Source organism: Pavona decussata, unplaced genomic scaffold, assembly GCF_977016875.1.
Source record: "Pavona decussata unplaced genomic scaffold, jaPavDecu1.1 SCAFFOLD_92, whole genome shotgun sequence".
Taxonomy (NCBI): Eukaryota; Metazoa; Cnidaria; class Anthozoa; order Scleractinia; family Agariciidae; genus Pavona; species Pavona decussata.
This window is the reverse complement of record NW_028145509.1, coordinates 870,355-883,142: the sequence shown is the minus strand read 5'-3', so window position 1 is coordinate 883,142 and position 12,788 is coordinate 870,355. Positions and strand designations below refer to the sequence as shown.

The window sequence follows — 12,788 nt, the reverse complement described above, 5'->3', positions numbered from 1 at the left end:
AAATAGTAATAATAACAGAGGAATACTAAATGAATAACTAAAGATGCTTTATTTGCACCCGCACCGTTTCCATATTCATGCGATTCTAATGATAAACTTGAAGTTTTCAGTTCTTGGTTGTGTATGTAAAGGCGACGCTTATTGACAACGTATACAATGCATTACGTTCATTTTTCTAATAACGCATCAAAAGAAAATAAACTCTTCTTTTGGCAACAACTTCTTGTGGGGTTCCTAAAACTCAGAGTGGTTCCCAGTCCCCAGTGAATAGTAAAATGGAAAAGGGAAAAGAAGGCGTGCGTGGGAAATAGGGATTAGTCTGGTCTTCCTATGATTCAACGCGAACTAACCAAATGATAATCCGTAATATTCCATCACGCATGAGGGCAGTGGGAAAGAGTATGCTATAAGCCGATGATTACACAGGTCACTTAACCCTTTAAGCCCTGATCAGCATCAAATTTCTCACGCCTTATTCAACGCCAGAGGTCATGAGAATTAAGGATATAATCGCCCAAGGTGAATTGTCATGACACTTCTCCCCAGTACTTTTATAAGAAAAAGTATTGGGCCAAGATAGGAGAATTTGTTCTTTGAATATTGGGGTTTAAGGGTTCCAGTAAGGCTCTGCAAGTCTCGAAATTACGAATTTCCGGCGCAGTCAGCATTTAGATTTGCCGGCCACAATAAACTGTGGTCGGACATCACATAAACTTTTTCTCGCGATCTATCGCGAGTGTATTCCATAAAAGAGAAACACGTTGCTCACATTGTTCGATACAATGACGATACAATACGAAACAACTTGTTGAAAGGTGTCCACACTAACGCGACAATTCATTACATTGCAAGGCTATTTTAATACGTGAGCTCAAAGGAGAGTTTTATTCATCTACAAAAGGGACACTCGTTGGCATTTTTCCTAACATAATGTCTGACTGAAGCTGAAATTGCATCAGAAATGGGCTACTTTTGTTCGGTCATTCGCATTAGACCGAATTTTTTTTGCATGCATATATTACATTTGATCGACATATTTGCTAATAAAACTATGTACACAACATTTCAAAAATATTTTTATCGAAAGTTAAGGAGCCAAGGATGAAAGTCTACCTAGCTTTCGTGTCGATGGATTATTTTCTTTGCCAATTTTATGTCAGTGGAGCTTTACACAGGACGAAGGAACTGGACGTAACGTTCTAGGGTCCGTTAGAAAACAGAGACACATCTGTTCTTTTCCCAACAGCATAAGAATATTACCATCAGGGTGGAACTGCAAGGACGTCACTTGGAACGGCGCTAAAATGAAACCAGAAAACAAAGTTTATCGTTGTGAAACTGGCCACCACGAGCGGCATAGAGGGGAGGGGGTGGGGGCAAGCCACGTTTCAAAGAAAATACATTTCATGTAATATATCAAACACGAGAAGGTGTGTTTTATCAGATATCCAAACACTGAGAAGTAGGTTGGAAAAACGAGGCGCAGCCAAGTCTTCTAAAACGACTTCGTGGTAATCTGATGAAACACACTTTCGAGTGTTTGATATGGCTTCTCAAATGATCAATAATTCTTGGAGAAATTCAAGGCTAAAGTTGGGAAAATTTTAAGGTAATCAGGAACACATATCCAAGCCACGGTTACAGTAGTGATTTTCTTTGTTTTCTCTTGATAAATTATTGATGAGTTTGAGAATTCATGTCATGACATTGTGCTTGGTGGTTAAATAAATATATCTCGCTTCACTAGTAAGGAATGTCACGGAGAGAAAAACCGGAGCAACTTCAAGTTTGACGCAAAAACAACAACAACAAAAATTATCTGGCAAATCAGCACTAAAACAGTAGACGACTCTTCTATGCTCACTCGAGTACATGTATCGTACTGTTACTAAAATACACTTATCAGAGTAGTTTGAGTTACTTGAGGTTTAGACAGGATCCTTCTTGAGGGTCCTCACGAGCTGCTTTTACAGGCAATGTTACACTCAATTTCAAGAACGATTTCAAATTGCTGCGGTTTTAAGGTAATTTGATTGCTACTTTGAATTTCCCTGCATCGTCGGGAACAGGGCCCATGCAGTGTGACCATAAAACGCGTCAAGAATCCTTTATGGGGGAGGAAGAGGGGTCTCTTAAGCCAGTCTTTACATTGATATCGAACCATGTCTATTATAAAACGAATCACTTCATGTTAATCGCTGTGCATCTAACGAGTTATGGACGCACTCGCCTAGGCGTTGAACCTACCTTCCGTGGGTACTACCACTGACACACAGCCCGCGGGCGACCACATATAAAGCTTGTTATTTGCAGTACAAATGGCAAGGCGTGGTTGCTTAGGGTCCCACTGGAAAGCTACAAATCAAAGCAATCATAACCTTTAGTCCAACTAATACGGGCAACAGGTTCGTGACACTTGTGAGTTGTCACGCAACAAATGTTGCATGGTAAGCTGTGGGACGTTTGTTGCGCGTATTACCACCTCCGAGAAAACAGATTGTCATGTTACCTGTACCCAATTGGAAAGTCATTTTTGTTGATTTATTTGTTGTCGTTGTTGTTGTTTTTTCATGTACAGCGTAAGATCCTCCAAGTATCTACACGTAAGCGATCGAAACGACAAAAAAACGCAGCAGAAATTCAGTTGAGACGCTTAAAGGGGAAGTCTCATGGACCTGTTTGGTTAAAATGGTGAAATAAGACCTTCACATAGCTACAAAACAATTTTAGAACAACGAGAGGAGAGGGATCACCTCAATTCTTGAAAAGAACAACTCGTGATCTGTTCTAGCGCATTTTTAAACAAAAATGCGAGGACTTGAAAAATTTTAGCCTAACATTTTTCAAGTTTCAATCCATTCCGACCTACTCTGTCTCTAGCCAGAGGTACTAATCGACAGTTTCATTGCACAAGGATAATTTATAACAAAACTAGATAATTATTTTGTTTCTGTTCGCAGACAAACATTTTTGGGTTTTGAAATGACATCAAATTTGCGTGATATTTTGTGTGGACAATTTTAAACTTTTTCAGATCAAAAACAAACAATCGTAAATGAGTGGGCTGTGGCCTCAAACATTTTTGAAGCAAATTCCTCCATTTTTTTGAACAATTGCGTGAAAGCAACGGCCACATGAAGAGAGAAAAAAAAACACCCAGAAAATAACAATAAAAAAGGACGACTAAATGTAACCTCCGCAAATTATGTTTATATATGTGGATATATGTTTTTTTCTATTGCCTTACTTTTGGTAGCAGTAGCCTTACACACTTCTAAAACTGCAGTTGCAATCCTTAGAGTAAAGAGAGGAGAATCACATAATAATACAAACCTCTAACAGGGCTGGATTGCAGCAGCAATGCTGTGAGACATAGTTTGGGGACATCCCATAACCAAAGGGCGTTCGGCATGTTATCTAAAAGGAAACAAATACCAACACAAATAAACAAACAAACAAAGCAAAAAGAAGATCTACTCAAACAATGATTTTAGAAACGATGTTTGGTTTATCAACGGAGTTGAAAACTAAAGGTAAATTGTGTAAATTGGCAAATTAACGAAGGGCTAGCACTCGAATCTCTTTACGGTGGCCAATTTACCTTTAGTTATCAACTCTCTTGATAAAACCATTCGTTTCTACTTCCCACCGACGCAGCACCGCAATTTCATTAGAAACAAACCTCCTTATCTATGTATTTTAGCAAGGGTTTCAATGTAGCATCACATTAAGTTAAAGTGGAGGTAAGAGTGGTGTAGTTTGTTGAGTGTCAGACTTTTGATCGTAAGACGGGAGAGTCAGCGGTTCAAGGCTGGGTGGGTCTCTGATTTGGCATGTTGTTTCCCTAGCAACTTGAAATACATTACTCGACATGGTCTCTCTCTACCCTATACTCTGACTGGTAAAAACTCGTTTCCATATCTCAGAATGACTTTTTGGACACCTTTATTGTAAAAAACTATATAATTCAACCCTCGGGCTGCAATTTAGTTTTAATAAAGCATCCATCTTTTTCTCTCTCATCTCTATGAGGTTTAGACAATGTCATATTCCTTATCGCTATAGTAGGGAGTTTAAGAAGCACTACGGCGACGGCAACGAGACCGTCACAAAACAATAAGATTTAATGTGAAAAACAAAGGCCCTGCACGTGCGTTATAAATTTTGGTACATGTCGTCACCGTCCTCGGCCAAACAACGACGTGAAATGACTAAATTCAAGGTTTTGTGGAGAACGTAAGCACATGACGGCAATCTTTTTCATTCTCTGTCTTAACTTGAACGCCGTTTCCGTCTGTTCTGCTACTGGATAGTTCGGCCACATGGTACAAGTTGAACGAACTGGAATAATCGCGAAGTAGTTGAAGTAACGCGAACTTATGTTTTCAAGCGACGCTTTCGTTGCTGTTGCCATCTTGGTTTCTTAAAGTCCCTATTACCGACGTAACACGGGAACAGAGAAATGAGTGAATAGAACTCCATCTAGGCAAGGAACAGCATTTGGGGGCTTAGCACTGATCTACAGTATTTAGGGTTAAGCACTGATTCGAAAACGGTTAGCTTTCGTTTATTGTGATGGTAACCCTACATAAATACGTTACAAATTACAATCTTCGGCAGCTATCCCTGGTTGGTGATGATTATTGACAGAAGAAATGAAGAAAACGAACTCGGGTTCGAGGCTTACACTATTCTGTTTTTGTTCACTTCATGTAATTTCAACTGAATGTCCAAGGTCAGTGTGAGAGATGGAAAACGAGTGTAAACTGGGGAATAACTATGTAATGGACGAGAATTCATCGGTCGGGGTGTGCCAGGGGGAACAGTAATACTCGTTGTCACTTTATGCAGTAAACATGGGGTGAAAGGGGCAGTTTCACTTATTTTAGTGTCACTTTGAGTGACCAGAGAACGTATTTGAATCGGTGAAAGCGTTAAAATAATGGTTCAGTTTTGTTAACAATAACCCTACTAGTGTACAGAAAGTAGTATTAGTTATGTTTGACTACGTATGCCAAGAATGGAAATGGATTGCAACTTGGAAAAATTGACCAATTTGTTCAAGTTCTTCCTGTATATTTTAGAAAAGTCGCTAAAAACTGATTATAGTTACATTGTAGTTCTTCCTTGGAGAAATCACTTAATATTTTCTTCCCGGTGTTCTAAGAGCGATTTCATGTTAGCAAAAAGGTTTTTCTTCAAATATTTGATCAGTTTGGACCAAAACACAGCAAAATCGCTGTGAGAGTGTCCCTTTAAGACCCGACGGTATGGGCCATCTAGGTCCGAAGCGCGACTTTAGCTAACCTACAATAAGCTGCAGCAAGTCCAGCCACTCATTTACGTTTGTATTTCTGCGGCATTTTTCTGAGAGGTGCCATTATTTTTCGTACAGACTCCTTTAAAAGTGAGTGCGTACGGAAAATAAAAGGCACCCCTCAGCTCTGCCTCACCAAGGTCCAGTGCGTGGGCTTGGCCTCAAATAAACGAGGTTTCATTTTGGAAAACTCATGAATCAAAACAAGATGTTTGCAAAACATGCTCCATGCTTCTTACTAAACACGAGTTTTACTAAAGTCTGGAATTGAGTCATGCTGTACAACCATTCAAATGAAAGCTATTTACAGTATAGCAGTATTTCCTGGTGGGGCTATGGTGCTATTAAATTAAACTGTACAAGGCGTTTATATATAACCTGGCTAAGCGTGATCGTTCAATTGAGACCTCTTTAGCAGTACCGAGCATTACTTTCCACTGGTTCCCCTGTTTGATTGTTTGCCTGTCTGCGACCATACAAAATTAATGAAAGCTACTGAGCACTACATGTACTTTCCTGAGGAGCTTAATTAGCCATAACACTGAACGAGACGGTTCAAAATGAAAACTCTTGAGCAGTTCTTTAATGTGCTTCTGCAAGATTTTTCCCAAGTGAGAATACCTGTCACTCGCTGGGTACAAAAGGTAACATCGCACTACATGTACAAGTCTAAGTTAGCCACATACATGTAGCAGGACCTTAACCTGGTTTCCTTAGCATGAAGCAACTCGGAGTATTGCTACTCCCTTGGATGGGATGCTAGTCCATCACAGGTTTACCCCCAGCAGTATGTCGCCGGTACCCATTTATACACCTCTGCGAAGAGAGCAAAGTTTCTTGTCTAAGGAAACAACACAGCAATGAAGAGACCAACCTCGCCTTGACCAACGACCCTCCGATCTTCTGATCATCTGATCGAAAGTCTGGTGCGTTAATCTTTACACAACCGCACCTCTAAAGCACTCTCACTTGAGATACAGTTTAAAGGCAGACTAGAAGAATACATGAAACCTACCATTTTTAGTCGCTAGATATCTGTTATCTTGACTAAAGGCTATTTGTCCAACCCCAAGCTTGGGATTGGCTTTTTCTGGGTCGGGTTTAACCGAGGGGACTTGGAATGGGACAGTCTGTACTTCATCTGAAAAAAAAAAAAAAAAATGTACAAATAAACACGACTATAGTAGAAGGTGCATTGTACAAATTAACAGTATTGGGGCACAAGTCCTCTCGAGATCATGGAACGTGAATTTCAAATTCTGAAATCTGAGCAACTACAGTGTTCACGAATCCAATGTGAAGATAAATAGACAAGACAGTAATAATTATAAGAAAAAGAATAAAACTAATACGGAAAAGGTTTGTTCTTCCTCTTGCAGTGTTGGTTTGTGCTAACAGTTACCTAGCAAGCTGCATTGTTTGTTTGTTGGCTTTTCAATGTGGAGAGCTACATGCACATGTACACTGAGCATTTGAATGAAACCCAAACTTGTAGATTTAGCCTTTATTAGGTATTAATTTGTCTATCCCCTTCTGCAGTCCATTCTAGCTTGGACAATTAAATATCTCCCATGAGAAGATCAGTAAAGACAAACACGATCCCCTTCAATAACAAGGCATAACACTGGAAGAGTTTGTCGCTGATTCTTGCAAGGGAAGCTTACATTTACTCTGCACTGTAAATCCCCCTGGTGGCATAATCTCTCCTCTGAGCAAAGGTGGCTTCATTTCCACTTCTTTGTACACTATCTATAATACATAATAAAAAGCTGATTCAAGAGGAGTGTACAGCGGGAAGCGATGTTTTGGACTGAGACTGATACGTGTCACACATGAACCAAGGTAGTACGTGTAAATGGTTACGAATATTTACATGTAGTTTTATCAACCAAACATTCGTTTCCACTCCCTACTGATGCGGCACCACAGGTTTTGGAAACTAACCCCTTATCTTTTTAGTATATAAAAGTTTGCGGTTAAAATCATTCAGCCAGTTGTAGATTTGATGAATTCCCGTCTGTAACTTTTTCTCCGTCTGGTGCATGTGCTAATCATGAGAAACATGGTAAACATTGCATCTTTTCCATCCTTGCTGTATGTATTTACAAAAAAAAAAAATAATTATTGCTAAACTGGGTCATTGTGAAGCCAATTTCAACTTCTTTCTGACTATAGTATATTTGTTTGCATACTATTAATTATTTTATGGTAAAAGCAATAATATTATGTTCAAATTATTGGTTTTTGTGTGATAAAAACATCACTTTTAAACTAATAACTCCCCTGGTCCCATGTTCTTACCACAGAGGGTGAGTCCACAGTGTGATGATGGTGATGTTCTGCTACTATTTTCCACGTCACATGGTTCAGCACACGGCACTGAAATACAAAATTAATTACATCAGGTACAACTGTAGCAAGTTCTGCAGATCCACAGTCTCTCACACGGTCATTTTTAGAGCGACATGCGTGAGAAGCTTTCCACTGAGAAGTTACACTAGGAGGAAATTCTTTAATTAATTTTTATCATCATAGAAACAATAATGACCTGACCTATCCAGTAACTTTATAATACAGAAAACAGTAATTGTCTCATTGACAGTGTACCTTCTCATCATAACTGCCAATTGCTAGAAACTGACTTGAAGGAGACCAGCAGACTGACTTGATTCCAAGTGCAAACTCGTATGCACTGTACCTTGAGAGGCAACGGCCATCCAAGGAGTACAGCAATAACTCATACTGCAAGTGAAAGGAAATTAAAGTAGAACAGAGAAGGAAATGTTGGTTGAGCTCTCTTTCAAACAATACTGCTATCTTTTGTCCAGTTGCAAAACTAGTGATCCTGTATTGTCAGCCACCGCCCTACATCTTGTGCGGTATTGTACCCAATTGGAAGAGAAATTTGATGCTTAATCAAATGCTGATCCTAGGTAGGCCTAATTATCATTAACAATTAGATTATGAGCTCGAGATTTCTATCGCGTGATATCTGATGAGGGGGCATCACACAGAAATCGAGAGTGAATAATCTAATTGTTTTAGTATAAATCTACTAGTCGTTCAAAACTTAACAAGTAAATTATCCAAATCCTCCTCACAAACACTTTGAAAACGCGAAGAAGCGGGCTGAATTTTGTTGACAACCCCTACTCACTATCTATCACAGAATAGATAGCGGGTAGCATAACCAATCAGAGAACGGCATTCGTAATAGAACGCTAGTAGATTTATACTAATATCTGATAAAGGTCCGTATGGCACATAAACTGTTCTCAGTCAAATCCTGAATTTAATCAATAGATTGGGCCTTTTGCATCTTGTATAAATGCACCTACACTGTATCTAGTAGCTAAGTAATAATCATATACCTACAGTATATCTGTACAGTTGTAACTTACTCTTAATAGTGAATCCCATACACAGAGAACCCTTCCATCAGGTGACCATGCTAAATCAGCCAGATCTTTTGTGTCCACCTCAAAGTGCTGCCAAAGACAGATTTACATGTACATGTCAAAATTCAGGAATTACAGTTCGTAACATTTATTGGAATGAACATAAATTAAAATACCTCTTCCAATCACATATTATTTACTGATTTGGGAGTTGGTTGATATTGAACTGTAGAATTGTACTTGAATGTACATTTATGAGTGCATGGTAAAATAGACCCTTAATTAAACTCCAGTATCAACGTGCATAAACTATTCTCCCCACTGTTATCCATATATTTATCGGGGTGCTCTTTGGGAGAATTTATTTCAACACCAAGAACATTAATTGTATCTTTGAGTTCATTTTCTTTTTTTTCCATTGATACTCATCCTACAGCCTGTACATGTATGTATTGCAGCAGGAGAAATCAAATTCCAGTCAGGGCTGCAGTATACATGGAAGCAGTTCAAATATTGTATTATCTGCTACTGTACACGTAAATTTACAGATTAATTCTGTTGAAATCAGTCAAGTAAAATTCAAGAAAGCTACTACTTAAAGAGCTGTCATTAGACTTTAGGGAAACCAGCTTGACAAGGCCATAAAAAAATCTCCCCTTCTTGCTGCATGTCTTTTTGTTATTCTCAAACCCTAAGTTTGGCTGCTATGTACAGTCTAACTGTTACTGGTACTGAGTAAGTGCCAGGAATAAAAGCCAGTTTCTGACTTCTAATGATAGTCCGAAATTAAATGTCAGTAAATTGTCTCCACCCCCCCCCCCCCCAACCCACAGGGGGTGCCCCTCTCCCCTGTCTGTGGGTTAGGGGGAGGTGAAGGCTGACATTTCAGAATATTCTAATTACAGTTCTGAATACATTAAACGTGTACAAAGTCATGTATTACTATTAATAGTACGTGAAGTGCATGCAATTTGCATTCACAGTGTGTACATTTAATTGTGTTCTCTTATTGTACCTTTACTAGTTGCCATGCAGAGCAGGCAAATATGCTGATACAATCTTTACAGTTTCTTCTTTCAGCTAAAGCCATGTATTTGCCATCTGCACTGAAGTCAAGCCCTGCAGTGCAATGAATTTGAAATAATCAGAGGACATAGCAACTCTAAATTACTTTCTGTACCTTCAAAAGTACTATATATTATAACTTACAATTATACATACATGTACATGTTGGTACAATGTAAAATGTCAAATGACTGAACACTGAAAAAAATCAACCTTCAGTAAAATTTCAGGTCCTAACAAAAATGGTTTCCAATTCAAAAAAGTCTTGACTGAATAAACTTGTTGTTAGTTCAGTTGATTCTGAACAAGATGGATGTCAACTGTACACATTAGTTTAATATACACAAAATAGAACAATAAATTTTGAGCCATGTTTACTTGGCAAATTGTTGACAGTCTCCATGCAGATTTAACTCCTACGTACATTGTACTTACCTGCATTAGCATGTTTGGGATATTTTATGTAGCTGACAGACTTGCTCACAAGAGACCAGACTGAGATTCTCAACTGACGAGAGGAAGAAAAACAAATTATGTAAAATACAGTGGGCATAATCAATGAAATTTGACTGGATAACAGTTTAAAAAAAAAAATGCACAGGACCGGTCATTATCTACCATCTAAATCGTTACCATTTTAGTGTACTGATTTTGGCACTAGAAACCTTATTTGAAAATAAGAAAGAGAGAGAAAAAGAAAAAGATTCCGAGCTTTACAGCTACATGTACACAAGGCTGCCAAGTGGTAACTAATGAAAAAAATGAACCGGTACATGAAGGTGGGTTGAGTGACTTAACTTCACAAAGAACAACAACAACAACAACAACAACAACAACAACAACAACAACAATAATAATAGTAATTGTAATAGTAATAGTAATAATAATAATAATAATAATAATAATAATAGTAATAACAATAATTTATAATAATAATAATAATAATAATAATAATAATAAATACTATTTATATAGTGCCAAAATGCTCTAAGGCGCTTTACAAACCTCAATTAAGGTAACAATTAAATTAACAAATTAACAATCACAATTATTAAAAGTATATTCAAAACTTAGATGCATCATAAGCAGAACACATACTTGAATAAAAACGTCTTCAAGTTACTTTTAAAAATATTAAAAGAGCCACTGTTCCTCAACTGTAATGGGAGGTTATTCCATAGCTTTGGTGTACCAACAGAAAAAGCTCTATCACCATATGATATTTTCATCTTGGAAAAAGGTACCGCTAAAAAGTTCTGAGAAGATGACCTGAGGTTACGTTCAGGGGCATAAAACTTTAAAGTCCAAACAATCACTGACTGTATCAGTGACACCCTGTAGAAACCTTTAACATCATGGGCAAGTGTGCTTTGAATGTCTCTTTGGTGACTCTTTGATATTGACGAGTGTCCATACACAGACAGAGTTACCTGAAAATCGGCAGTAGACAGAATGTGCCTTCCATCTGGACTCCACCTCACAGCTGTCAGTCCTGCTAGCCCTTCGTCAATCTTACAGGTCCAATCAGGTTTCTCCAGTGACCATACCTACAATTTTATAATTTTTGTTGCAACATCTTTTAAAGAAAATCACAATAACTTATTGATTCCTTTGAGTGGACACACATGTAAAACGTTTCCTAATGACACAAATTGTCCCCCATTTTGAATTTGGGCAGACAATGGGTACCGGTATAAATTCCAGTCATAATATCATGGGTGACAAGTTACTCCTTAATTCTGGTGGGGAATTTCAGCGTTAAATCCCTGAGACAGTTCGTCCTAAGCAGTTAGATAAAGTACATGTACTCATGAAAAGACAAGCGTTTTTTTGCCTGCGTGTGTAAACAAGACGGAACCGACCACGATTGTGAGTGTAACTTGTCACCCATGATGTTAAAAGGTAAACAAATGGTATACTCGTAAAATTAAGAAATAATTTCACTTGCGTTTTGACAGTCAAATTCTAATAATTTCCCGAGCCTAAAAATTATTTCCTCATTTCAGTTGATTACATATACTTACATGTTCATGACTGTATGTTTGCATACATACAATACACTGTACAAGGTTGTTCTAAAAGATATGTATATACATGTTACGGTTGTCCATAAAGCCCACCATTTTTGCACAACACTGAGTGTAATATTGAATTCTGTGTCCAAGACCTTATTTCCACTCTTGAGTGCCACAAAGTGCATAATGTATGCCTGTAAAAACAACCTTACCTGTATGATCCCTCTCTTGAACATCCCACAAAGGATATATAAGGAGTCTGAAGACCACTGTAGACAGAAAAAAGTTACTGAGTACGGGAAGACAATAGTCTCCTTCGCAACCGCTTGGGCAGGGGTCACGCAACGCTCCCCATGACTCCGGCCTGAGCGGCTGCGAAGGAAACTAGGTACAGTAAACATGCACAATATGCGATTATCGAACAGTACAGTATAATGATAATGCAATCGGAGAGCGATGGAGAGGTCATGGAGTACAACCTAATTTTTAAAAGTTCAAAGCCTGCTGGGGGTCACCCGGGAGAGGGGAATTTGTTGGGGTGTTGAAGTTTCGAATTGATCGGTGCAAAAGTATAGCTTACCTCAATGCACTGAACAACATCTAAACACGTATACAGTTGCAGTATCTGGAGAGTTTTGACATCCCTTACGAGCAGCCGATATTGGACGCAATTACCCTACAAACAGCACAAATACAAAAGATATAATAGGAATCGCCGAAAATCAACAATATGCCAAACTATCACCGAAGCCGGACATCAACAGTAGTGCTTACCATGTATTTCCCATTTGGAGAAAACTTGCTCAACTGATTTGTCTGCTTAAACAGCTCTGAAAAGTTCATCTTGGATGATATTTATCACTTAACTCAATTCAGGGCATAATTTACGGCAAAGGCATCGCAAAAACTTTCAAATACTGAAGAAATTCGAAGGAACCCGCCATGATAAAATTGGTAACCACGCTAATTATCGTGTTGCTGCTAACACGCATG

General features: G+C 38.4%; 1 protein-coding gene across 1 annotated transcript; it reads right to left on the bottom strand.

Annotated features, from left to right (window-relative positions):
- Nucleotides 1-30: 30 nt before the first annotated feature.
- LOC146473727 (WD repeat-containing protein WRAP73-like) lies at nucleotides 31-12,757 on the bottom strand. Its single transcript, XM_085117756.1, has 14 exons — nucleotides 12,570-12,757; nucleotides 12,376-12,471; nucleotides 12,008-12,064; nucleotides 11,211-11,327; nucleotides 10,216-10,288; nucleotides 9,731-9,834; nucleotides 8,719-8,805; nucleotides 7,925-8,059; nucleotides 7,619-7,696; nucleotides 6,982-7,066; nucleotides 6,333-6,458; nucleotides 3,334-3,417; nucleotides 2,248-2,355; nucleotides 31-1,299 (listed from the first exon to the last, which is right to left on the bottom strand). The coding sequence occupies exons 1-14, from the start codon at nucleotides 12,636-12,638 to the stop codon at nucleotides 1,157-1,159; spliced, it is 1,362 nt and encodes a 453-aa protein (XP_084973882.1). The 5' UTR covers nucleotides 12,639-12,757; the 3' UTR covers nucleotides 31-1,156.
- Between the last annotated feature and the right edge of the window lie 31 nt (nucleotides 12,758-12,788).

Coding starts and splice junctions, on each gene's coding strand:
- LOC146473727 (XM_085117756.1), bottom strand. CDS start 12,638: ATGAACTTTTCAGAGCTGTTTAAGCAGACAAATCAGTTGAGCAAGTTT. Junction 7,697..7,924: donor TTGGCAGTTATGATGAGAAG/GTACACTGTCAA, acceptor TTTGTATTTCAG/TGCCGTGTGCTGAACCATGT. Junction 1,300..2,247: donor AGTGGTAGTACCCACGGAAG/GTAGGTTCAACG, acceptor GTTTCATTTTAG/CGCCGTTCCAAGTGACGTCC.